Source organism: Bombina bombina, chromosome 1 (assembly GCF_027579735.1).
Source record: "Bombina bombina isolate aBomBom1 chromosome 1, aBomBom1.pri, whole genome shotgun sequence".
Taxonomy (NCBI): Eukaryota; Metazoa; Chordata; class Amphibia; order Anura; family Bombinatoridae; genus Bombina; species Bombina bombina.
The window spans coordinates 764,591,810-764,618,242 of record NC_069499.1 but is presented as its reverse complement, the minus strand read 5'-3'; the positions used below and the strand labels follow the sequence as shown (position 1 = coordinate 764,618,242).

Genomic DNA, 26,433 nt, shown 5'->3' with positions numbered 1-26,433 from the left:
TGTTATGTGTGATCAGTCCACGGGTCATCATTACTTCTGGGATATAACTCCTCCCCAACAGGAAATGCAAGAGGATTCACCCAGCAGAGCTGCATATAGCTCCTCCCCTCTACGTCAGTCCCAGTCATTCTCTTGCACCCAACGACTAGATAGGATGTGTGAGAGGACTATGGTGATTATACTTAGTTTTTATGACTTCAATCAAAAGTTTGTTATTTTAAAATAGCACCGGAGCGTGTTATTACTTCTCTGGCAGAGTTTGAGGAAGAATCTGTCAGAGTTTTTTACTATGATTTTAACCGATTAGTTAAGATCATATTGCTGTTCTCGGCCATCTGAGGGAGGTAAAGGCTTCAGATCAGGGGACAGCGGGCAGATGAATCTGCATTGAGGTAATGTAGCAGTTTTTTATTTTCTGAATGGAATTGATGAGAAAATCCTGCCATACCCGTTAAAATGACAATGTTATGTATACACTTCAGTATTCTGGGGGATGGTATTTCACCGGAACTACTCTGTTAAAAGGTCACTAATCCTTTTTAATAACTATTTATCATGTTAAACGTTTTTGCTGGAATGTAGAATCGTTTACATTGCTGAGGTACTGTGTGAATAAATATTTGGGCATTATTTTCCACTTGGCAGTTTTTTTTTTTGTTTTTTTTTTTTTTTTGCTTTAATTCGTGACAGTTTCGTTTCTCTTCACTGCTGTGTGGGAGAGGGAGGGGCCCGTTTTTGGCGCTCTTTGCTACGCATCAAAAAATACCAGTCAGTTACTTTTATTTTTCCTGCATGATCCCGTTCATCTCCTGATAGATCTCAGGGGGTCCTTCAAAACTTCTTTGAAGGGAGGTATATTCTTCTCCTCAGCAGAGCTGTGAGAATTCTTATAGTGACTGTGAATAAAAACGTTTTGCTTTGTATTTTTTTATGTCAAATTTAATTATTGTTATTTTACTAATGGGGAACAAACCTTTGCTAAAAGTTTTGTTATTTTAAAGTTTGATGCTATAACTGTTTTTCAGTTCATTATTTCAACTGTCATTTAATCGTTAGTACCTCTTTGGGCACAGTAACGTTTTTTGCTAAAAAAAGATTATAACCAAGTTGTAAGTTTTTTGCTAGTGTGTTTAAACATGTCTGACTCAGAGGAAGATATCTGTGTCATTTGTTCCAATGCCAAGGTGGAGCCCAATAGAAATTTATGTACTAACTGTATTGATGCTACTTTAAATAAAAGTCAATCTGTACAATGTGAACAAATTTCACCAAACCAGCGAGGGGAGAGTTATGCCGACTAACTCGCCTCACGCGGCAGTACCTGCATCTCCCCGCCCGGGAGGTGCGTGATATTTTGGCGCCTACGATACATCTGGGCGGCCAATTACAGATAACATTACAAGATATGGCTACCTGTTATGACTGAAGTTTTGTCTAAATTACCAGAACTAAGAGGCAAGCGTGATCACTCTGGGGTGAGAACAGAGTGCGCTGACAATGGCTAGGGCCATGTCTGATACTGCGTCACAGCTCGCAGAGCATGGAGGACGGAGAGCTTCATTCTGTGGGTGACGGTTTCTGATCCAAACAGATTGGACTCAGATATTTCAAATTTTAAATTTAAATTGGAGAAACCTCCGTGTATTACTAGGGGGAGGTCTTAGCAGCTCTCAACGATTGTAACACCCGTTGCAATACCAGAGAAACCTGTGTAGGTTGGATAAATACTTGCGGGTACCGGCGAGTATCTGACGTTTTTCCCTATACCTAACTGAGACTAACTGAAATTGTTACTAAGGAGTGGGATAGACCCGGTGTGCCGTTTCACCCCCTCCAATATTTAGAAAGATGTTTCCAATAGACGCCACCACTCGGGACTTATGGCAAACGGTCCCCAAGGTGGAGGGAGCAGTTTCTACTTTAGCTAAGCGTAACCACTATCCCGGGTGGAGGATAGCTGTGCTTTCTCAGATCCAATGGATAAAAAATTAGAGGGTTACCTTAAGAAAATGTTTGTTCAACAAGGTTTTATATTACAACCCCCTTGCATGTATCGCGCCGATTACGGCTGCGGCAGCATTTTGGATTGAGTCGCTTGGAAGAGAACCTTAGTTCATCTACGCTAGACGACATTACGGACATGGCTTAGAGTCCCTTAAACTAGCTAATTCCTTCATTTCGGGAGGCCGTAGTACATTTAACCAAACTTACGCTAAGAACTCAGGATTCGCCATACAGGCACGTAGGGCGCTGTGGCTAAAATCCTGGTCAGCTGATGTTACTTCTAAGTCCAAATTACTTAATATACCTTTCAAGGGGCAGGTCCTTATTTGGGCCCCGGTTTTGAAAAGAGATTATCGCTGACATTACAGGAGGTAAGGGGCCACGCCCTACCTCAAGACAAAGCCCAAAAGCTAAGGCTAGGACAGTCTTAATTTTCGTCCCTTTCGGAACTTCAAAACAGGAGCAGCATCAACCTCCACTGCACCAAAACAGGAAGGAGCTGTTTGCTCGTTACAGGCAAGGCTGGAAGCCTAACCAGTCCCTTGGAACAAGAGCAAGCAGGCCCAGGAAACCTGCTGCTGCCCCAAAGACAGCATGAACCGAGAGCCCCCCGATCCGGGACCGGATCTAGTGGGGGGGCAGACTCTCTCTCTTCGCCCAGGGCCTGGGCAAGAGATGTTCAGGATCGCTGGGCACTAGAGATCATACTCAGGGATACCTTCTAGACTTCAATATTATCTCCCCCAAGAGGGAGATTTCATCTGTCAAGGTTGTCAACAAACCAGATAAAGAAAGAAGCGTTTCTACGCTGCGTACAAGATCTGTTAATAATGGAAGTGATCCATCCCGGTTCCGCGGTCGGAACAAGGACAAGGGTCTACTCAAACCTGTTTGTGGTTCCCCAAAAAAGAGGGAACTTTCAGGCCAATCTTAGATTAAAGATTCTAAACCAAATTCCCTAAGAGTTCCATCGTTCAAAATGGAAACTATGCGGGACAATCTTACCCATGATCCAAGAGGGTCAGTACATGACCACAGTGGATTTAAGGATGCTTACCTTCACATACCGATCCACAAAGCATCATCCACCGGTATCTAAGGTTTGCCTTCTTAGACAGGCACTACCAGTTTGTAGCTCTTCCATATCGGATTGGCTACGGCTCCAAGAATCTTCACAAAGGTTTCTGGGGTTGCCCTTCTGGCGGTACTAAGACCGCGAGGGATTTCGGTAGCTCCATACCTAGACGACATTCTAATACAAGCTTCAAGCTTTTCAAACTGCCAATTCTCATACAGAATTAGTTCTGGCATTTCTAAGGTCGCATGGATGGAAAGTGACGAAAAGAAAGAGTTCTCTTTTTCCTCTCACAAGAGTTCCATTCTTGGGGACTCTTATAGATTCTGTAGAAATGAAGATTTACCTGACAGAGGACAGGTTAACAAAGCTTCAAAATGCATGCCGTGTCCTTCATTCCATTCAACACCCGTCAGTAGCTCAATGCATGGAGGTGATCGGCTTAATGGTAGCGGCAATGGACATAGTACCTTTTGCACGCCTACACCTCAGACCTCTGCAATTATGCATGCTAAGTCAGTGGAATGGGGATTACTCAGATTTGTCCCCTACTCTGAATCTGAATCAAGAGACCAGAAATTCTCTTCTATGGTGGCTTCATCGGGCCACACCTGTCCAGGGGGATGCCATTCAGCAGGCCAGACTGGACAATTGTAACAACAGACGCCAGCCTACTAGGTTGGGGCGCTGTCCTGGAATTCTCTGAAGGCTCAGGGACTATGGAATCAGGAGGAGAGTCTCCTTCCAATAAACATTCTGGAATTGAGAGCAGTTCTCATGCCCTTCTAGCTTGGCCCCAATTAACAACTCGGGGGTTCATCAGGTTTCAGTCGGACAACATCACGACTGTAGCTTACATCAACCATCAGGGAGGGACAAGAAGCTCCCTAGCAATGGTGGAAGTATCACAAAGATAATTCGCTGGGCAGAGTCTCACTCTTGCACACCTGTCAGCAATCCACATCCCGGGAGTGGAGAGAACTGGGAGAGGCGGATTTCTTGAGTCGCCAGACTTTTCATCCGGGGGAGTGGGAACTTCAATCCGGAGGTCTTTGCCCAAATACTTCGACGTTGGGGCAAACCAGAGATAGTTCTCATGGCGTCTCGCCAGGAACGCCAAACTTCCTCGCTACGGGTCCAGATCCAGGGATCCGGGAGCGGTTCTGATAGATGCTTTGACAGCAACCTTGGAAACTTCGGGATGGCTTATGTGTTCCACCTTTTCCGCTGCTTCCTCGATTGATTGCCAAAATCAAGCAGGAGAGTGCATCAGTGATTCTAATAGCGCCTGCATGGCCACGCAGGACTTGGTATGCAGATCTAGTGGACATGTCATCCTGTCCGCCTTGGTCTATACCCTCTAAGACAGGACCTTCTGATACAGGGTCCATTCAAACATCAAAAACTAACTTCTCTGAAGCTGACTGCTTGGAAATTGACACGTTTGATTTTATCAAAACGTGGTTTTTCTGAGTCGGTTATTGATACCCTGATACAGGCTAGGAAGCCTGTTACCAGAAAGATTTACCATAAAATATGGCGTAAATACCTATACTGGTGCGAATCCAAACATTACTCATGGAGTATTAGGTTAGGATCTCCTAGGATATTGTCCCTTTCTACAAGAAGGGTTAGAAAAGGGTTTATCAGCTAGTTCATTAAAGGGACAGATTCTCAGCTCTGTCCATCTTGTTACACAGGCGTCTGTCAGAAAATCCAGACGTCCAGGCTTTTTGTCAGGCTTTAGCTAGGATCAAGCTGTTGTTTAAAGCTGTTGCTCCGCCATTGGAGTTTAAACTTAGTTCTTAACGTTTTACAGGGTGTTCCATTTGAACCCCTTCATTCCATTGATATAAAATTGTTATCTTGGAAAGTTCTGTTTTTAATGGATATTTCCTCGGCTCGAAGAGTCTCTGAGTTATCAGGCCTTACATTGTGATTCCTCCTTATCTGATTTTTTCACTCAGACAAGGTAGTTCTGCGTACTAAACCCTGGGTTCTTACCTAAGGTGGTCACTACAGGAATATCAATCAAGAGATTGTTGTTCCATCCCTTGTGTCCAAAATCCTTCCTTCAAAGAAAGGAACGTGTTCTTCTACACAATCTGGATGTAGTTCGTGCCCTCAAGTTCTACTTGCAGGCAACTAAAGATTTCTGCCAAACTTCTTCCCTGTTTGTCGTTATATTCTGGACAGAGGAAGAGGTCAAAAAGCTTCTGCTACCTCTCTCTCTTTTTGGCTTCGTAGCATAATACGTTTAGCCTATGAGACTGCTGGTCAGCAGCCTCCTGAAAGAATTACAGCTCACTCCCACTAGAGCTGTGGCTTCCACTCTGGGCCTTTAAGAATGAGGCCTCTGTTGAACAGTTTGCAAGGCTGCAACTTGGTCTTCGCTTCATACTTTTTCCAAATTTATCAAATTTGGACACTTTTGCTTCTTCGGAGGCTATATTTGGGAGAAAGGTTCTTCAGGCAGTGGGTTCCTTCTATATAATGAGCCTGCCTAATCCCTCCCGTCATCCGTGTACTATTTTGCTTTGGTATTGGTACTCCCAGAAGTAATGATGACCCGTGGACTGATCACACATAACAGAAGAAAACATAATTTATGCTTACCTGATAAATTCCCTTTCTTCTGTTGTGTGATCAGTCCACCGGCCCGCCTGTTTTAAGGCAGGTAAATATCTTTTAAATTATACTCCAGTCACCACTTCACCCTTGGTTACTCCTTTCTCGTTGATTCTTGGTCTGAATGACTGGGACCTGACGTATGAGGGGAGGAGCTATATGCAGCTCTGCTGGGTGAATCCTCTTGCATTTCCTGTTGGGGAGGAGTTATATCCAGAAGTAATGATGACCCCGTGGAACTGATCACACAACAGAAGAAAGGAATTTATCAGGTAAGCATAAAATTATGTTTTTTACCTCTGTGATTACCTTGTATCTAAGCCTCTGTAGACTGCCCCCGTATTTCAGTTCTTTTGACAGACTTGCATTTTAGTCAGTGCTGATTTATAAATAACTCCACGGGAGTGAGCACAATGTTATCTATAGGACGCATATAAACTAGCACTGTGTAGCTGTGAAAAACTGTACATTTCACTGAGATAAGAGGCGGCCTGCAAGGACTTAGAAATTGGCCTTTGAGCCTACCTAGGTTTAGCTTTCAACAAAGAATACCAAAAGAACAGAGCAAATTTCATGATAAAAGTATATTGGAAAGTTGTTTAAAATTGCATACTCTATCTGAATAATTAGTTTAATTTTGACTTTACTGTCCCTTTAATTATACTTTAAAATGTGTACTTATACGGTCAAATGGGCAGTTTAGGTTGAATTGATTTGTATGCTGTTATCTGTAGATAGAATCTTGAGTGCTGTAAATGACTGGGATTACATTACTTTACTGCTGAAGTAGATATAATCAGTTGAACAAACATTCACTTTAATTTGAGGGTATCACACAGAAATAGGACTCAGAATGAACAGATTGCTTGTTTTTTTTTTTAGCCTAAACCTACACAATCATACCATTGTTCATATCTAAGCTTGTTAACTTATATATAAAAACTAAGCATTGTTTTTCTTGCAAAATTATCACTTAGAATGTTTCACTGTCTCCCCCTTCCCCTAGTGTGATAAGAGTGAAACATTTTGAAAACTTAATGGATAGTAAACCCAATTTTTTTTTCTTTCATGCTTTTAGATTGAGCAACAATTTTAAGCAACTTTCTAATTTACTCTTATCAAATTTTCTTTGTTCTCTCTGCTATCTTAATTGAAAATCTAAGCTAAGGAGATGGCCCGTCTCTTGGTTCAGCACCCTGGATAGCGCTTGCTAATTGTGACCTACATTTAGCTACCAATCCAGCAAACGCAACCCAGGTGCTGAACCAAAATGGCGCCCGGATTCTAAAGCTTACATTCTTGCTTTTTAACTAAAGATAGCAAGAGAATGGAGACAATTTGATAATAGGAGTAAATTAGAAAGTTGTTTGAAATTTGCATGTTCTATCTGAATCATGAAAGAAAAATAATTAGGTTTACTAATCTTTTAAGTTTTATTCTGGCAGTTCTGAGCGTGATCAGACCTGACTCCCTGTTATCTAGTCTACTCATTTAATACTAAACCAACTCTGGGAGGTTTTATGACATCATGCTAGATAATCTTCCTGTAGAGACCACAGCCTCCTTTAAAGGGCTGTGACATGAAGTAATGGACACTGCCCAAATTCATTTAGATAGATGATGTATATTGCAATGAATTATTTTAAGTGCAATAATACCACTGCTTAGTGCTTTACAATAAAACAGACCGTTTAATATCCTTTAAATAGCATGCTCTATCTGAACCATGAAAGTTTTAAGTGTGTCAATTACAATAGAAAAAGTGTACAAAATACTTGATACTTTGGCGTCCTTAGCTTAGGATCTGTCAAAGTCATATATATACATTTTATAAACTACTATTAACTTTTTATATTGTATTACATTAGTGATGCTTTTTAGGGTGTCATGGGTATTTAAAACAACACAATTAAAAAAAAATTGACAAGCATGACCACAGTTTTCCAAGACAAACCGGTTCTAAAACATGTCACTGTTGTCATAAATTAAGGCACATTAAATGTGTTATACTGTAAAACTACATGTTTCATATAACAATATCTATATGACCATATATTCCTTCCTCTTGTATATTCCAGCGCATATATTCTGTCCTTGTTGCTCTGATGGCTGGGAAGGCAGAAGTAAGATATAACCCTGTGATTATGCAGCCTTCGGGTATCGCAGAACTTATTCAGGAACTTGGGTTTGAAGCTACTGTCTTAGAAAATTACGAAGAAGGCAATGGTGTTTTAGAATTGGTGGTAAGTTCATTGTCTCATATTTTCTATTTCATTGACAAGGCTTTGATGTTTATGTAAAACTGCTGTATAGATGAGTCTAGATAGTAATCTTTATTACATTTTAACAGCACATTATTGTATTGTAAAATGTTCTCCCCTGTTTCCCATATGATCCATTTTACCTGCTGGGGTGTATTAATTGTTCAGACAACTACTTTACCTTTATGTTGTCATTTGAAATAGCTGATTTGCATGTTGAAACCATCACATATATACTGGAAATTCCAATACTGCAGTATTATGTAGAGGCAGCAGCAGAAATCAACCTCCTAGTGGGGGTGGAACAAAGAGTGAGCCTGGCTAAACGTGAGTACCTGTTGCTGGTTTGAATACAATTAACTCTTATTAGCTGCTTGCCATAGTACATTGTGAGTTTAAAGTGAAAGAGATGGTATTCGCTTTATCTGATTGGTTGGCTCTCTTGCTAATCACAAAGTGTTGATCTCTTCATAGGTGCGAGGGATGACATGTGCTTCCTGTGTGCACAAAATAGAATCCTGTTTGATGAAAACGAAGGGTGTATTGTACAGCTCAGTAGCACTTGCAACAAACAAAGCGCATATTAAATTTGACCCTGAGATTATTGGCCCAAGGGATATTATGAAAATAATAAATGTAAGTAATTTTCTCTGTCACTTTTTGTTGTGAATGAAAGAAAATGAATCCTAAAAAGACTTAGTGATGTTTTTACTCTGCTAAGCAACTACAATAATGTTCTGAAGCTAGAAACAAGCATCCTGAAATGTAGGATTATTGTATAACCAAGTAGTGGGACATATTTAGCGAAGGCAGAAGGAAGGCTGCACTTGGGGGAAGTAGCTCAATTCAGAGAGAAACGTTTACCTCATTTGCTGAAAAGGTGAAAAAAAAACCTCTGAATTCTGCTGATACGTAGATTCAGTTATCTGCCTCATTGCTGCTCAGAACTGTAAACAAATTCTCAAACCTGTTGTATTTATCCTCATTGCATGAAGCTCTTAATATTTAATTTACCTTTAAGTTTTATATGTCTGCAAAGTTATATTATGTCTCAAAAATATACCTACTTTCTAAACTACTTTTTATGGCTTTTTTGCTGACATCTAGATTAAAGGGAAACCCAAAACTTTTCTTTCATGATTTAAGTACAACATACACTTTTAAACAAGTTTCTAATTTACTTCTTTTTTTCTCATTTGTTTCATTCTCTTGGTATCATTTGTTGAAGGAGCAGCAATGCACTATTGGTTTCTAACTGAACAAATGGGTGAGCCAATGACAATCAGTATATATATATCAGTATATATATATGCAGCCACCAGAACCTAGGTTCTTTGCTGCTCCTGAGCTTACCTAGATACACCATTCAGCAAAGGATAACAATAGAAGGAAGCAAATTAAATAATATAAGTAAATTGAAAAGTTGTTTAAAAATTGTATTCTCTATCAGAATCGTGAATCATGTACCTTTAAAGGGATAGGAAAGTCAAAATTAAACGTGCATGATTCAGACCCTTTTAAATTCACTTTTATTTTCAATTGTGCTTCGTTCTCTTGGTATCACTTGTTGAAAAAGAATATGCCCATATCCTACACTAATGGGAGCTAGCTGCTGATATTTTCCTGCACATATTTGTTTCTTGTGATTGACTAACTAGATGTGTTCATCTTGCTGCCAGTACCTGCAATGCTGTTCGTTTGACAAAGGATAACACGAGAATGAAACAAATTTGATAATAGAAGTAAACTGGAATGTTGTTTGAAATTGTATGTTCTATCCAAATCATGCAAGTAATTTTTGGGGTTTCCTGTCCCTTAAAAATTATTTTTCTTTTTGTTTATTAAAGGTGCATTTAAACCACTTTACAAAAATATTTCTCTGCTATAAACTACCACAAATCTTTTAGGTTTTTGTAAATTAAAGGACCAGTCAACACATTAGATTTGCATAATCAACATCATTGTAGATAACAAGAGAACATGCAAATAGCACTTAGTCTGAAGCTTTCAAATGAGTAGTAGATTTTTTTTATAACACAGTATCAAAGTTATTGTATATTTACCTACTCCCCTGGTAGTGTACCATGTGATAGCAAATCAGCCAATTCACAAATGCATATACGGTATAGTCTTGTGGAATTCTTTGCATCATTGCTCAGTAGGATCTGGTGACTCAAAAATTGTAAATATATAAAAGACTGTGTGCAACATTTTTTTTAAATGGAGTAAATTGGAAAGTTGTGTTTTAAATACATTGCTGTTATCTGAATCATTGAAAATTTTATTTAACCTGAGGTGTTCCCTATAAGAAGTTCTCCACATACTTGAATTTCCTGTTGGCTTCACAATAAATGTAAAAAGGTTTAGCCTCTCTAGACCGTGTTTTTATAATTATATTATGTTTAGTGTATGTAAGAGGGCCCCATAAGGTACTGCAGTTAATTTTAGTTAAAAATAGGCCACCCATCTTATGAAACGAGTATTGAGCGGCTCTTTAGAATTTTTCCAAATAATTTTCTCTCTTAATTTTTTCCTCCATTGACTTGCAAACATACGCTTGCTATATTTATAATTCTTTTGGAATTGTGCCAAAACATCTTATTCCTGTTTGGTTGGAAGCAGACAGCATTCACATTACTAGTATGGAAAAAAATTTGTTTGCAACGTACACTTGTGCTGGAGAAATTTTATTCATTAACAGAAGAAAAGGCTCGAGTTCATTTTTTTTTTAAAAAAATTAGTTTTATTAGGAACAAGGTTATCTCCCTATTTCTTTGAAGTCTTTATCTAGGTCTCTACCACAGATACGTAATTTTACTATTTGGAGAGGGGGAGGCGCCTGACCATTAGACCTTTTATACTACTTTTCTTAAAGGGCCAGAATAATCGAAAAAATGACATGCTCTAATCTGTTATAGTGTGTCATTTTTATGACTATCGACCTTGCTTTACTATTTTTGTAACCACTGTAAAGAGGTTATCCCCTTAATGACGCAATATACCATTGCCGAGCAGAACCTGCTGCTGATCTAGTCTGCAGCGTTTTTGGATTAGCTGCGGTTTCTGCTCGGGACCACCAGTGCACCGCGGGTCCTGACATGCACTTCTCCTGTATGTTTAACCCCTTTGCGGGGGTTAAACACACAGTAGAGCAGGGTTGAAAGTCGTCACATTACGTGCTCTAACGGAATAGAGCATGGGATTTTTCGACTATTATAGTCCTTTAACTTTGCTGTTCTCCTATACGCATTGCTCTCCATTCAGGTTTGATACATTCTAGGATAACATGACATGTTGTTTCCCTCTACTTGTTGACTAGGAAGTATTGTACTTTTCATATTCTTTTTAAATGTTGTCCCTCTCTTCCCTTTTTTAAAAATACATTGCCAATCCAAAAGTTTTCTTTCTTAATTCATATAAAACATACTATTTGAAGAACGCTATTCAATTGACTTCTATGTTTCAATTTGCTTCATTCTTGTTGTATCCTTTGTTGAAAAGCATAACTAGGTAGGGTCATGGAGCAGCAATGCGCATACTGGCATTAGATTCATGATTGCTGGCTACTTGCATATGACTCTTGGTAATTGGCGTACCCAATGTGTTAAGCTAGCTCCCAGTAGGGCACTGCTGCTCTTTCAACCAAAGAGAATGAAGCAAATTCGATAATAACAAGTAAAATTGGAAAGTTTATCAAAATTGTATGTTCTGCCTGAATCATGAATAAAAAAAAAAAATAGTGGTTGCAAATCCATTGTGTACACTAATTGCATTGTTATAATGTTCTACTAGTGACACTCTTCTGTTTTATACTTGCCATTTGTTACAAGTTGCACAAATGTAAGAAAAAAAGAATAGCCACCCATCTTGCCTCACTCACCCTAACCAGGCCCCTTCTCTCCGAGCACTTACACTTAGAACCTACCTATCACTGCCTCTTCAGGGTAGTGTGAGCCTTCATTTTCTATTAAAGCTCTGGGGAGTGGGAAATATTTCAACTAAGTAGGTTTTATTTTATAGATGCCCCTTGTTTGTATTTGTATCAGTCTTCTTTTAGCTTCATGTTACTTGGTTTATCTGGGGTTTGTGTGTGTTTCAGCAGGTGTACTTTGTATTATCATGTCTATAGGGTAGTGATAATCTGTGAATTGACTGTATTGGTATCTGTGTGTATCTGAACCTGATCTCTTCACTGTGTTCCTTCCTTAGCCCATTTGCCCTATTACATAGTGAAATATAGATCTAATTACTATTTTAACTCATTTTCATTATAGAAATTAAAAATTGTGTGTAGAAAAAAAAGTCTAATTCTATTTTTGTCTCATGCAGAATTTAGGCTTACTACATCTTTAGTTAAAAAAGACAGATCTGCAAGTCACCTTGATCACAAAGTAAGATACCGACGGTGAGTATACACTTTTAGTTTTAGCAATAGTATGAGTATTCTGAACAAAGTGGGAGTATTGTCAACATTTTAAAGGCCATAAGTTCAGGTGGCTAGTGACTATTAATATCAATTTGTGAATAATTAGGAACGGATGTGTAAAAAAATATTCGGCAGTATAGTATACTTATAAAAAGTTTATATTTTAAAGTGATTGTAAACTTTAGTGAATTAAAGGCCATGTATTAAAATAATACTCTTAAAAACAGGGGCACTTTAATTCATTAAAGTTTACAATTATGCTTATTTTTTTTTAAATACTTACCTTTGCTTTATGGTAAACTTAAAGTGATGGTAAACTCACTACATGAAAGTCTGTAATATATTAAAGCTCTCTAAGTTAAAATAATACATTGAGGCTCTTATTTGTAGGCTAAATAATGTAGGTGACGGAATAACTAAAAACTTTAAATCCCACCATTGTCATGTTCCTGGCTACCTCTGTGTTAAAGAATTTTTTTCCTATTTTGACTGCATATGTTACAGCCAATAGGGGATGCACCATACGCCATATGTATTTTCTCATAGCTGCTGTCTGATTGTCTGAGAACTGCACCTGCGCAGTTTTGGAATCCTAACTGAGAACTCCCTCAATGCGCGCACGGTGATGCGCGGCGATGAGAAAATGCATAGGGCGTATGGTGCATCCCCAATAAGCTGTACCATATGCCAGTCAAAATAGCAAAACATTTCTTTAACACCGAGGCGGCCAGTAACAGGGTAGCGTTGCAAATTAAAAGTTGCTGGTTATTCTGTCTCCCACATTATTTAGCCTAAAAATGGGAGCCTCAGTGTATTATTTTAACTTAGCTTTACTATATTGCAGACTTAATGTAGTGAGTTTACCATCACTTTAACACCGATCCTCCACCATCAGCTCCTGCTTTCTTTAGCAGATCGATAACGAATCAACCCCAAATTGTTGTGTGCCCCCTTTGGCATCCAGCTCATGGGGCAATGTAGCGATTGGAGGAAGCCGGTTTAGTCATCAATATGCTAATGAAGCAGCAGATGCGGCGGAGAATCAGCATTATGTTTACGATAACGCAAAGGTAAGTATTTTAAGAAGCATCGTTGTAAATTTTAATGACTTAAAGTGTCCCTGTTTTAAGAGTTAAGTTTACAATCACTTTAATGCTCAGAAATATACCAATAATTGTGACTGCAAGGGATTCAGCTACTTCAAATCAAACACGATTCTCATGTGGTGTTTGTGTGTATCTAAAATATATATATTATATATATATATATATATATATATATATATATATATATATATATATATATATACACACACACAGGTGTATATATGTGTGTGTGTATGTATATATATACAGGGAGTGCAGAATTATTAGGCAAATTAGTATTTTGACCACATCATCCTCTTTATGCATGTTGTCTTACTCCAAGCTGTATAGGCTCGAAAGCCTACTACCAATTAAGCATATTAGGTGATGTGCATCTCTGTAATGAGAAGGGGTGTGGTCTAATGACATCAACACCCTATATCAGGTGTGCATAATTATTAGGCAACTTCCTTTCCTTTGGCAAAATGGGTCAAAAGAAGGACTTGACAGGCTCAGAAAAGTAAAAAATAGTGAGATATCTTGCAGAGGGATGCAGCACTTTTAAAATTGCAAAGCTTCTGAAGCGTGATCATCGAACAATCAAGTGTTTCATTCAAAATAGTCAACAGGGTCGCAAGAAGCGTGTGGAAAAACCAAGGCGCAAAATAACTGCCCATGAACTGAGAAAAGTCAAGCGTGCAGCTGCCAAGATGCCACTTGCCACCAGTTTGGCCATATTTCAGAGCTGCAACATCACTGGAGTGCCCAAAAGCACAAGGTGTGCAATACTCAGAGACATGGCCAAGGTAAGAAAGGCTGAAAGATGACCACCACTGAACAAGACACACAAGCTGAAACGTCAAGACTGGGCCAAGAAATATCTCAAGACTGATTTTTCTAAGGTTTTATGGACTGATGAAATGAGAGTGAGTCTTGATGGGCCAGATGGATGGGCCCGTGGCTGGATTGGTAAAGGGCAGAGAGCTCCAGTCCGACTCAGACGCCAGCAAGGTGGAGGTGGAGTACTGGTTTGGGCTGGTATCATCAAAGATGAGCTTGTGGGGCCTTTTCGGGTTGAGGATGGAGTCAAGCTCAACTCCCAGTCCTACTGCCAGTTTCTGGAAGACACCTTCTTCAAGCAGTGGTACAGGAAGAAGTCTGCATCCTTCAAGAAAAACATGATTTTCATGCAGGACAATGCTCCATCACACGTGTCCAAGTACTCCACAGCGTGGCTGGCAAGAAAGGGTATAAAAGAAGAAAATCTAATGACATGGCCTCCTTGTTCACCTGATCTGAACCCCATTGAGAACCTGTGGTCCATCATCAAATGTGAGATTTACAAGGAGGGAAAACAGTACACCTCTCTGAACAGTGTCTGGGAGGCTGTGGTTGCTGCCATGCACGCATTGTTGATGGTGAAACAGATCAAAACACTGGACAGAATCCATGGATGGCAGGCTTTTGAGTATCCTTGCAAAAGAAGGGTGGCTATATTGGTCACTGATTTGTTTTTGTTTTGTTTTTTGAATGTCAGAAATGTATATTTTTGTGATGAATGTTGAGATGTTATATTGGGTTTCACTTGGTAAAAAAATAAATAATTGAAATGGGTATATATTTGTTTTTTGTTAAGTTGCCTAATAAATTATGCACATAAAAGTCACCTGCCACCACACTGATATTCCCCCTAAAAATAGCTATATACTAAAAACAAACTAAAAACTACTTCCAAAACCTATTCAGCTTTGATATTAATGAGTTTTTTTTGGTTCATTGAGAACATGGTTGTTGTTCAAAAATAAAATTAATCCTCAAAAAGTACAACTTGCCTAATATTCTTCTGCACTCCCTGTATATATGAATGTATGTGTGTGGTTGTTATATATTATATATATATATAGATATATATAATATATATATTACATACATACAACATACATCACAATACATACATACATACAGGGCTCAAAATTTCAAGCCCTAAGCTACTAGCCAGCCCAAAAATGTTACTTGCCCACTTTATGATCCCACCCTAATTATGCATATGTCTATGCCAATGTGAAACACCTTATTGTGCCAGTATTTTTTTTTATATTGTTTTTTTGTTTAATACCATAAATTAAATAATGCTACAAACAGTAATACATTAACAAAAATAAGTGCATAGCAATTAGCAACATCAGCTAGGGTTCTGGGGGAAAACAACAGCTGGAACGGGGAAAACAACAGCTGGACAGAAAGAAGGGATTGTTGTTTGAACTGGAGAGAAATATGAGAGTGTTGACATTAAGGGAGGTCCTAGCAGACCTGAAAAAAATGTTTTTATATTTATCATCTCTCATCTATCTTATCGCTCCCTCCTCTCTTCAGTCCTCTCTTCCTTACCCCCTCCCTTCTCTCTCAGGTCCACATCTTCTCTTTATCACTCTTTCGCTCGTCTCTCATATCTCTTCACTCTTTCTTAACACTATCTTTTTCACACTTCTACTTTTCCTCTTTTATCTCTCTGCCCCTGTTTACCCTCTCAGAAGTAACAGTCTAAGCACTAATGGGGTCCCTACAGCCCTAGAGGAAAAGCATATCCTTGCCCTTTCATGGATAGACAATATCACTTTAGATAATATTTGTAGACATTCACTCACTAACTTTCACTCACCACTGTTAAATTTCCACTCAGCAATGGCTAGTGGAAATTTGGAGCCCTGTGTGTGTATGTGTGGGGGTGTGTGTGTGTGTGTGTATATATATATATATATATATATATATATATATATATATATATATATATATATATATATATAAAATACACACACATTCTAAATGTTTATTATGGTTAACATTGAGTGGACTAGTAACTTATGGGGGCAATACTGTGACTTAACATAATATTCTCTGGACAAGGTGGAAACGATCCTTCCTGATCAGCTTGATCTTCTGCATTCCTGTGATGGGTTTAATGATATATATGATGTTTATGGACCATCACCCTCCAATGCCACACCACCACAACATGAGTATGCATGATATGGAAGTTTACCATCCATCAATGGTCCTGGAACATCAGCTCCTGCCAGGCTTATCTTACATGAATTTCCTGTCCTTCTTGCTATGTGTACCTGTTCAGGTAGGTCAAAAAACACTGCTGACTTATTACTAGTATTATAAACAGGAATGTGTCCTCTAATATGAGTACCTTATATTCAGCCACTTGTCTATGACCAACATATGAAAGAACAATAATTGTAGCAGCACTCCTAGAAGATAGAAGAAGGCAATTACTATGAACCTCATGAAGTAGTATATCCATTACAGTGTGCTGCTTTTTTATGGCTGTTGTAAACATATGTTCAAAACCATTACAACTATATTTTGCTAGAGAGACTGCCCTTTCGCCACTTCCATGTGTTACATTTGGGTGCTGAACAAGATATCCCTTATCTATAATGCCCACATTCTCAAATCCATTTTTAAATAATCTTGCATTTCCACTAAAATTATTGTCAAACATCTCTGGGGTAGATTCACTAAGAGCCTCTTCAGTTTGACGATTTCCTAAGGTTTTGTGAAGCCCATTCACTATAACATTAATTTCTGTATTCTATATAAAGCAGGAATGGCTGAGACCGGAGAGGCCTGTTTTTCTTTTACAAAGATATGACGAGTCTACGGATTTGATCCGTACTTGTGGGATATTAACCTCCTGCTAACAGGAAGTGGCAAAGAGCACCACAGCAGAGCTGTAAATATAGCCCCTCCCCTGCCCCTCCACCCCCAGTCATTCTCTTTGCCTGTGTTATAGTAGGAAGACATGGTAAAGTGAGGCGTTAGTTTTAGTTTCTTCAATCAAGAAGTTTTTTTATTTTAAATGGTACCGGTGTGTGGAAGAAGATTTCTGCCCTGAGGTTTGATGATGTTAGCATTTGTAACTAAGATCCAAGCTGGTTCCCACAAGACAATGTAAAAAACGATGTTTTATGTTTTTTATTTTTTTGCCACTTAAAACTTATTGGTTTTATGCTTGAGGGTTGTATTGTGTGTGTATTTCTACTTTAGTGCAAAACTGCATTCCCATGTGGTGGTGTTTGGGCCTACTCCAACTTTTGACCTTAAGGGGCGGAGCCTATTTTGGCGCATTTTCCTTCAGGCTTAGCAGCAGCAAACAGTGACTCGGTGGCTCCTGGACTGTGTAGCTGGTCTGAAGGGTTGGAAACTTGATTCAAAGTACTCTGGGGGCAGGTAGGCGCCACAGAAGAGCTGTGGCGAGGTGTAGAGTGTATTTTTATCTATCTTTTGACTAGATGTTGATATAAGTACTTCTAAAGTGTTATTTCTGCCCTTGCTTCTGGTGCAGTAATTTTTGGATTAACCAATGATATTTAAGTTAAATTTGGGAATAATTTAACGTTTTTTGTGCATTTTGGAAAAATTGTTCACTTTTTCTTTTTCTTAAAGGCACAGTACACGTTTTTTCTAATGTTTATTTTATGCTATAAGTAAGTGTTTAAATGACTTTTGTGGTATTACTAGTCTGTTCAACATGTCTGACATTGAGGTTTCTCATTGTTCTATGTGTTTAGAAGCTATTGTGCAACCCCCTCTAACATTGTGTAACTTTTGTACTGAAAGGGCTTTACAATGTAAAAAGCATATTTTAAATAAAGTAAGTGTGCCTAACGATGATTCTCAGTCTGAAGAGAATCAGGATATGCCATCCAATTCTCCCCAAGTGTCACAACCTTTAACGCCCACTCAAGCGACGCCTAGTACTTCTAGTGCGTCTAAATCCTTTACTCTGCAGGAGATGGCTGCAGTTATGTCAACTACCCATACAGAGGTATTGTCTAAATTACCAGTGTTGCAGGGTAAACGCAGTAGGTCAGGTATTACAGATTCGGATGCTATGTCATTTAAATTTAAGCTTGAACACCTCCGCCTGTTGCTTAGGGAGGTTTTAGCGATTCTGGATGATTGTGACACTATTGTGATTCCTCCAGAGAAATTGTGTAAAATGGATAAATATTTGGAAGTACCTACTTACACTGATGTTTATCCGGTTCCTAATTTCGGAAATTGTTAGAAAGGAATGGGATAGACCAGGTATACCGTTTTCTCCCCTTCCTAATTTTAAGAAAATGTTTCCCATATCAGATACCATTCGGGACTCATGACAAACGGTCCCTAAGGTAGAGGGAGCTATGTCTACCCTAGCTAAACATACTACTATACCCATTAAGGATAGTTGTGCTTTCAAAGACCCTATGGATAAGAAATTAGAGGATCTTCTAAAGAGATTATTTGTTAATCAGGGGTTTCTTTTACAACCTACAGCTTGCATTGTTCCAGTAACTACTGCAGCAGCTTTTTGGTTTGAGACTCTAGAAGAGTCTCTTAAGGTTGAGATTCCATTAGATGACATCTTAGATAGAATTAAGGCTCTCAAGCTAGCTAATTCTTTTATTACTGATGCCGCTTTTCAAATTGCTAAATTAGCGGCAAAAAATGCAGGATTTGCTATTTTAGCACGTAGGGCATTGTGGTTCAAATCTTGGTCTGCTGATGTGTCATCAAAACATAAGCTTTTATCTATTCCCTTTAAAGGTAAGACCCTTTTCAAACCAGAATTGAAGGAAATCATTTCTGATATTACAGGAGGTAAAGGCCATGCGCTACCTCAGGATAAATCGGTTAAAATGAGGGGTAAACAGAATAATTTTCGTTCCTTTCGGAACTTTAAAGGAGGACCTCCCGCTTCTTCTTCCTCAAAGCAGGAAGGGAATTTTACCCAATCTAAGTCAGTCTGGAGACCTAATCAGAACTGGAATAAGGGTAAACAATCCAAAAAGCCAGCTGCTGCTCCTAAGATAGCATGAAGGGGCGGCCCCCGATCCGGGACTGGATCTAGTAGGGGGCAGACTCTTTCTTTGCTCAGGCTTGGGCAAGAGATGTTCAGGATCCCTGGGCACTAGAAATAGTGACCCACGGTTATCAATTGGAATCCAAGGACTGTCTCCCAAGAGGGAGATTTCATCTTTCAAAGTTATCTGCAAACGAGATAAAAAGAGAGGCGTTCTTACGCTGTGTAAAAGACCTTTCTACTATGGGAGTAATTTGTCCAGTTCCAAAATTGGAACAGGGACAGGGGTTTTACTCAAACCTATTTGTGGTTCCCAAAAAAGAGGGAACTTTCAGACCCATTTTAGATCTCAAGTGTCTTAACAAGTTTCTCAGAGTCCCATCGTTCAAGATGGAGACTATACGAACATCTTACCAATGAACCAGGAGGGTCAATATATGACTACCGTGGATTTAAAGATGCTTGGCTTCATATTCCAATCCACAAGGATCATCATCGGTTTCTAAGGTTTGCCTTCTTGAACAAACATTATCAGTTCGTGGCTCTTCCTTTCGGGTTGGCCACAGCACCCAGAATCTTCTCAAAGGTTCTAGGGTCTCTTTTGACGGTTCTCAGACCGCGGAATAGCGGTGGCGCCTTATCTGGATGATATTCTGATTCAGGCATCAACAGATGTGAGACAAACTCTCACACGGACACAGTGTTGTCTTTTCTGAGAACCCACGGCTGGAAGGTGAACATAGAGAAGAGTTCACTTGTCCCATAGACAAGGGTTCCTTTCTTGGGAACTTTGATAGACTCGGTAGCCATGAAAATTTTTCTGACGGAGGTCAGAAAATCAAAGATTCTAAATACTTGCCGAGCACTTCAGTCCATTCCTCGGCCATCAGTGGCTCAGTGTATGGAGGTAATTGGATTTATGGTAGCGGCAATGGACATCGTTCCGTTTGCTCGCTTTCATCTCAGATCACTGCAACTGTGCATGCTCGGACAGTGGAATGGGGATTATGCGGATTTATCTCCTCAGATAAATCTGGATCAAGAGACCAGAAACTCTCTTCTTTGATGGTTGTCGCTGGATCATCTGTCCCAAGGGACTTGTTTCCACACACCCTTGTGGGTGATAGTGACAACAGATGCCAGCCTTCTGGGCTGGGGTGCAGTTTGGAACTCCCTGAAGGCTCAGGGTGTTTGGACTCAAGTGGAGTCTCTACTTCCAATCAATATTCTGGAACTGAGAGCAATATTCAATACGCTTCAGGCAGTGCCTTGGTTGTTCAGCTTAGCTTATGTGTTTCCGCCGTTTCCTCTCTTTCCACGCGTGATTGCTTGAATCTAACAGGACAGAGCTTCAGTGATCCTGATAGCGCCTGCGTGGCCACGCAGGATTTGGTATGCGGATCTAGTGGACATGTCCTCTCTGCCACCGTGGAAACTTCCATTGAGACAGGACCTTCTCATTCAAGGTCCTTTCCAACATCCAAATCTAATTTCTCTGCAGCTGACTGCGTGGAGATTGAACGCTTGATTTTATCGAAGCGAGGATTCTCTGATTCGGTCATCAATACTTTGATATAGGCTAGAAAGCCTGTCACTAGAAAAATCTATCATAAGATATGGTGTAAAGTTGGGATTCCTAGAATTCTGTCTTTTCTCCAAGAAGGATTGGAGAAAGGGTTATCAGCAAGTTCCTTAAGGGGACAAATTTCAGCTTCGTCAATTCTGTTTCTCATACGTTTGGCAAATGCACCAAATGGTCAGTCTTTTTGTCAGGCTTTATCTAGAATTAAGCCTGTATTTAGACCCATTACTCCTCCCTGGAGTTTGAATTTAGTTCTTCGAGTTCTTCAAGGGGTTCCGTTTGAACCCATGCATTCCATGGATATCAAATTATTATCCTTGAAAGTTCTGTTTTTAGGTTGTTTCAAATAAGAATATTAATCAGGAAATTGTTGTTCCTTCCTTATGTCCTAACCCTTCTTCTAAGAAGGAGCGTATGTTGCATTCATTGTTCATTCTGGAAAGTGTAGGGGCCAGAAAGCTACGGCTACCTCTCTTTCTTTTTGGCTGAGAAGTATCATCCGCCTGGCATATGAGACTGCTGGACAGCAGCCTCCTGAAAGAATTACGGGTCATTCTACTAGGGCTGTGGCTTCCACATGGGCTTTTAAAAGCGATGCATCTGTTGAACAGATTTGTAAGGCTGCGACTTGGTCGTCCCTTCACACTTTTTCCAAATTTTACAAATTTGATACTTTTGCGTCTTCTGAGGCTATTTTTGGGAGAAAGGTTCTTCAAGCAGTGGTGCCTTCCGTTTAGGTTCCTGTCTTGTCCCTCCCTTTCATCCGTGTCCTATTGCATTAGTATTGGTTTTCCACAAGTAAGGATGAAATCCGTGGACTCGTCATATCTTTGTAAAAGAAAACTAAATTTATGCTTACCTGATAAATTACTTTCTTTTACGATATGACGAGTTCACGGCCCACCCTGTTCTTTTTAAGACGGTTTTTCTTTATATTTTGTAAACTTCAGTCACCTCTGCACCTTTTAGCCTTTCCTTTTTCTCTTCCTATACCTTCGGCCGAATGACTGAGGGTGGAGGAGAAGGTGAGGGGCTATATATACAGCTCTGCTGTGGTGCTCTTTGCTTTTCCTGTTAGCAGGAAGTTAATATCCCACAAGTAAGGATGAAATCCATGGACTCGTCATATCGTAAAAGAAAGTAATTTATCAGGTAAGCATAAATTTAGTTTTCTACCTCTATGGTTACCTTTTATCTAAGCCTCTGCAGACTGCTCCCTTATGTCAGTTCTTTTGATAGACTTTCATTTTAGCCAATCAGTGTTGACTCATAAATAACTCCACAGAAGTGAGCACAATGTCTATCTAATCTATATGGCACACATGAACTAGTGCTGTCTAGCTGTCTAGCTACGAAAAACTGTCAAAATGCACTGAGATAAGAGTCGTCTTTCAAGGCCTTAGAAATTAGCATATGAGCCTACCTAGGTTTTAGCTTTCAACAAAGAATACCAAGAGAACAAAACAAATTTTGACCTTCTATTTTTATTGCCCATAAAGAATATAAAGAGGATTTTCATAGGAAACCCTACATGCTGAAGACCTAATGCAAAATGTAACATTTACCTTGTCTATAGTCTTTATGTTAATTGTTGTTGTTACAGGTTTTAGGCGGCTGGTACTTTTACATTCAAGCCTACAAAGCTCTGAAGCACAAAACTGCGAACATGGATGTGCTGATCGTTCTAGCGACCTCAATTGCTTTCATTTATTCCTTGGTGATACTTGCAGTTGCGATGTATGAAAAAGCCAAAGTTAATCCAATTACTTTCTTTGACACCCCACCAATGTTGTTTGTCTTCATTGCCCTGGGACGCTGGTTGGAACATGTTGCAAAGGTAAAAATATAATACTTCTAAGCTTGCCGCTTATAACGCACTTAACTACCAAAACTAATAGCTATTTGTTTATTCTTGCACACATAACAATTTCCTTTTTTCTTCTTAAATGGAGAGAGTCCACAGCTGCATTCATTACTTTTGGGAATTAAGAACCTGGCCACCAGGAGGAGGCAAAGACACCCCAGCCAAAGACTTAAATACTCCTACCACTCCCCCATCCCCCAGTCATTCTTTGCCTTTCGTCCCAGGAGGTTGGCAGAGAAGTGTCAGAATTTTTAATTTTTGTTTTTGTCTCTTATGGAGGGTAGTACTCTTCGGCATGGGACAGGAGTTTAAGTAGTCCTGTCAGTCTCTCAGTGTCAGTGTCTCAGTCTCTCAGTGTCAGTCTCTCAGTGAGGGCTTGGATGAAAGTTAGAGTCCGGAGATGCAGGGAGAGTCTTTCTGCAAAACCATCCAGACTCATTAACAGCTCCTCAAGCAATCGGCGTTGACAAACTTCGCTCCGCTGCCTGCTTTCTTCTCTTAAGTCCATGGCGATGCCACTATTCGTCACACTTGAAAGGCCATGTTCCTGTTCCACGGCATAGATTCCGGTAAGATTGTTTCATTTTACTTTTTTGTCAATGTACTGTAATGTGAATGTTTTCCCGAGAGGCTACCACACCTTGGCGGGTCTAACTATATGACATAATCGAGGGTTAATATCTCCTGAGGGTGGTTATTTAACAGGGGAGTTTATAATCATGTTTCTTATGTGATTCAACCTGCTTATGTGTGATGTTTATGGGCTCGTGGTTGGAACTTTGAGGCCTTTGGAAGTGACCCAGCCTTTTGGTTGGGTGCGCTTTTTTGGACTGTACGGTCACCTTCTGTTTGGGCGTGGTTACGCTCCATTCCCCATTTCCGCATTCCTGACCGTGTGGCGAAGGAGATATTCTAGTCTGCAGGGGTCTGGTCATAGGAAGTGGTGAGTGCCCAGCGATTGTGGGTGTCAGGTGCCGTTTTGTTTTAATACTTTAGTCCATATTGATATTTCCTCTATCCAGTTATGAAGGATTCTGATGCTGAGACTGTGCTCATTTCAGATTCAGTTACGGAGGATTCTGATACCGAGGCTGTTTTAATTTCAGATTTTGTGTCCGGTGATGACTCCGGATTGGCCTCGTTGACACATGTCGACCAGTTTTGTTCTGTATGCCATTCGAGAGCTCCTGCTGAGCCATCCGTCTCTGGGGGCCCGTCCTCCAAGAGGCGAGAGTTCCCTACCAATTCATACTTCTACACATGCGGGTAACCCAGTCTTTGGATTCCCCCCCAGAGGTTGTAGCACATTTTCGCTACCAGATAATGTTAGCGATGGTCCGTCTGCAGAGTCTAGGTGTTCATTTGAGATTGTGCTCTTGCCCGCCTTGGGGTGAGCCTCTACAGTTCCCCGGGGGTGTAACTGTTTTCGGAGTGTTGTACCTTTCATTACAGGATTGCGCGCCTTAGCGTGTTGCTTAGACATCTTTTTCAGTTATTGAATGACACTATCGTTAACAGATATGGGGACTTTCAGTCTTATAATTCGAACGGTGCACGTCATTAGACATGTGGGGTTATCTCCAGGTTTTTTGTAAGATAGGGCTCCGTTTGGCTGGTCCTGCGGGCAGGCCTGTGTCTTTTGGGCGATAACCTTCGGGTTGCCTTATATTTTATTTTGTATCCGATGGCTTGTCTTTTATTTGTGTTTGCTTCCTTCGGGAACCATCTGGGATTGATACTCTTTGTTACTTCTTCGGAAGTTGTTTGGACATGTTAGTCCTAGGTTTAATAATGTCTGTTTTCCTTTTTTCCCCTATGTGGGGGAATTTATGCAGCTTGCCGGTTAGGACCCCGAGTACAGGCTGGTCCTGTCGGGTTCATTTTGCTTTTGTGTCTGTTGAGAGTCACTGAGTGCTTTTTTATATGTTCAACTAAGCATTCGAGAGGACCTGTGGGTTCACGGGGCGGGAAAGGATTGTTTCAGTACTTATAGCCTTCAGTCATGGATGACCGGGCAGGGGAGTGTTCCGGCATGTTTCTGACATCTGATTTAATCAAAACCTAGAGTTCCTCCTCCATGTGGGGGAGCGAGGGGCGGACGGGGGTAGTGCCCCGTTGCCACTGGTTGAGTGGTTTGGCCTCCAGTTTTTAGGCTCCTGGATGGTCCTATGGGGCTTGATCCAAAAGTTTTGTATTTTAAAACCTATTGTAGTTTTTGGCACCTTTTAAAGGAGTGCATGTCAGCTGTTTCTAGTGTATCTAGATATGACTCTTACTCTAGGCCGCATAAGGTTTGTCTGAGTTATGAGACCTTGGGTCTTCTTCCATTGTCTCCGGGTGGGTTAGATCTCCTTTTGGGGATCTGTGTTCCCGACGTTGGTTGATCCCCATGGGGACTTGTTTAGCTCGGGTTTTCCCGGAGCTGGGAAGGTTTAGCATCTTTTCTCTCCCCTGTGTCCTCTGCCTGTGTGGAGGTGATGGGGGAGACTAGCCCTGCTAGTAGGGTTTTGGGGACTTCGAGGTATCTCTTCTTTTGTCCTGTGGCCTTGTGAAGTCTCTTCATTTGACTTCTAGCCTTGTTCCTTGGAGAGTTGGACTTTATCCAGGGGTGATTTAAAAACTATGCAATGAGCATAGGGATAGGGTGCGCTGGGGGGGGGGGGATACGTGTGCATCTAGTTGCTTGCGAAGAGTGGTTGCATAAATGAATATATGTACTATCAATATAGACGTAACGTATGACAATATGAATATCAATATAAAATTAAAATATATGATAACCTCCCAGAGCTAATATAAAAAGTAACAATGGTGAAAAACAGCGTAAAAATAAAAATTATGACACTTGGAAAAAAGTGGAAACTATAAAAAATATATATAAATGTTATAGCACTTGCAAGTGATAATCAATGTGAATATATAAAGATGTATAAAATATAAAATGAAATAGAATTCACTGTGAAAGATAAAGTTCATGGAGGAGCGAGCAAGTCCGCTGTGATAAAAAACAATTCTAATGTGGGCTGCTTTTCTTGAGGCCGATGGTGAGTCAGTAGATCTAGAAGGTGAAGATAAAAAGAAAGCGCCTCATAGTGTAGATAACTCAAACCATATGCAGAGCAGTGTGTGTAAAACAGGTGAACAGGTACTCACAAGGATAGTGGCACTCTTGGTATAAGAAGTGCAAACGAGCAGGCTGACGTTTCACAGCAGTCAGTACGCTGGAAAAATGTATGATCTTGTTGGCAATAGGACCGGCTGCTGGATCTCCGCAACAGAAAAAGAAACTCCTTCTGTCTGTGTGTGGCTGTCGGAACAGTTCTGGCAGAGGGCCGGAAACCTGATTGCGCCGTGAGCGCTGCAGCTGATTTAAAACTAATACTGGGAGTGTGATACCAACGATAGAGATGTGATTCACTCTTCTAAGCAAAAGTAATACTTAGACATCCGAGTATGATAAGAACATGAATTTATTTGAGCTAAAACAACTTGTTTCTCTGCCGTAAGCTCCTGGCCGTTTCCTCAGGTTAGACTTTAACCTGAGGAAACGGTCAGGTTTGGCCCGGTCTCTTGTAGTATTTATTACTCCTTGCCACAGAGTAACCCATGTCATCTGGGGTTGACTGGGTGGCTTGCGCCTCAAGTATGGTG

The 26,433-nt window shown here is 40.1% G+C and overlaps 1 protein-coding gene across 1 annotated transcript in view; it reads left to right on the top strand.

The window, feature by feature from the left end:
- LOC128660866 (copper-transporting ATPase 1-like) overlaps positions 1 to 22,767 on the top strand; it is a 157,623-nt gene extending 134,856 nt beyond the window's left edge. The window contains exons 6-9 of the mRNA XM_053714949.1: positions 7,786 to 7,950; positions 12,243 to 12,373; positions 16,384 to 16,606; positions 22,522 to 22,767. Coding sequence (XP_053570924.1) covers positions 7,786 to 7,950; positions 12,243 to 12,373; positions 16,384 to 16,606; positions 22,522 to 22,767 — 765 coding nt within the window. The remainder of the gene's footprint in view (positions 1 to 7,785; positions 7,951 to 12,242; positions 12,374 to 16,383; positions 16,607 to 22,521) is intronic.
- The last annotated feature ends 3,666 nt before the right edge of the window (positions 22,768 to 26,433 follow it).